The sequence below is a fragment of the Eimeria mitis genome, genomic scaffold (assembly GCF_000499745.2).
Source record: "Eimeria mitis Houghton genomic scaffold, Emh_scaff2890, whole genome shotgun sequence".
In the NCBI taxonomy this organism is placed as follows: domain Eukaryota; phylum Apicomplexa; class Conoidasida; order Eucoccidiorida; family Eimeriidae; genus Eimeria; species Eimeria mitis.
In genome coordinates, this window is record NW_013571229.1 from 6,367 (window position 1) to 7,003 (window position 637).

Genomic DNA, 637 nt, shown 5'->3' on the forward strand with positions numbered 1-637 from the left:
CATCAGCAAGTGAGGCATTTGCTGCTGATGTGCTGGGCTATACACAGCAACCATCTGCAGCCACAACCGCAGCACTGCAGCAGCAGCAGCACTAGCAGCTGCTACTGCTGCTGTTGCTGCAGTCAACTGAATCTCTTTTGGTTATGTTTTGGGGTGAATTTGGTGTTTGGCTGCTTGCCTGTATGTGCGAACGATCACGCTTGCTTCTGTATGTGAGTAGACTTGGCTCCCTGTTGCCTCTGCAGGTGCTGCTGCTGCTACTGCTGCTACTGCTACTGCTGCTGCTGCTGCTGCTGCGCTGTCTGTGTGCTGCAGGCGCCCTGGAATTTCTACACGACGCCCTCGCTTCTCTGTGCTTCAAAATAAGCAATTCCAAGGGGCCTGCGCTGCAGTGCCTCACTCGCCAGTGGGCAGACGCAGTGTTGTTGCTGCTGTTACCTAGTGCTGCAGCAACTAGAACAGAAGCCCAGCAAGAACAGCAGCAATCCTTGCACACAGGTGTGCAGCAGCAGCAGCAGCAGCAGCAGCAGCAGCAACGGCAGCGACGACAGCAGCAGAAAGTAGCAACTCTTCTAGCTGCTCTTGGGATGCCTCTTCGACTCCGCCGAGGCGCCACCGGCCCCCCGCCCCCCCTCCG

General features: G+C 57.1%; 1 protein-coding gene across 1 annotated transcript in view; it reads left to right on the plus strand.

Moving 5' to 3' along the window:
• Window positions 1-95, plus strand: part of EMH_0059970 (uncharacterized protein) — a gene marked incomplete at both ends in the record, with an annotated part of 6,204 nt that extends 6,109 nt beyond the window's left edge. The window contains one exon of the mRNA XM_013497735.1: window positions 1-95. Within this exon, the coding sequence (XP_013353189.1) occupies window positions 1-95 (95 nt within the window).
• Window positions 96-637: the final 542 nt, after the last annotated feature.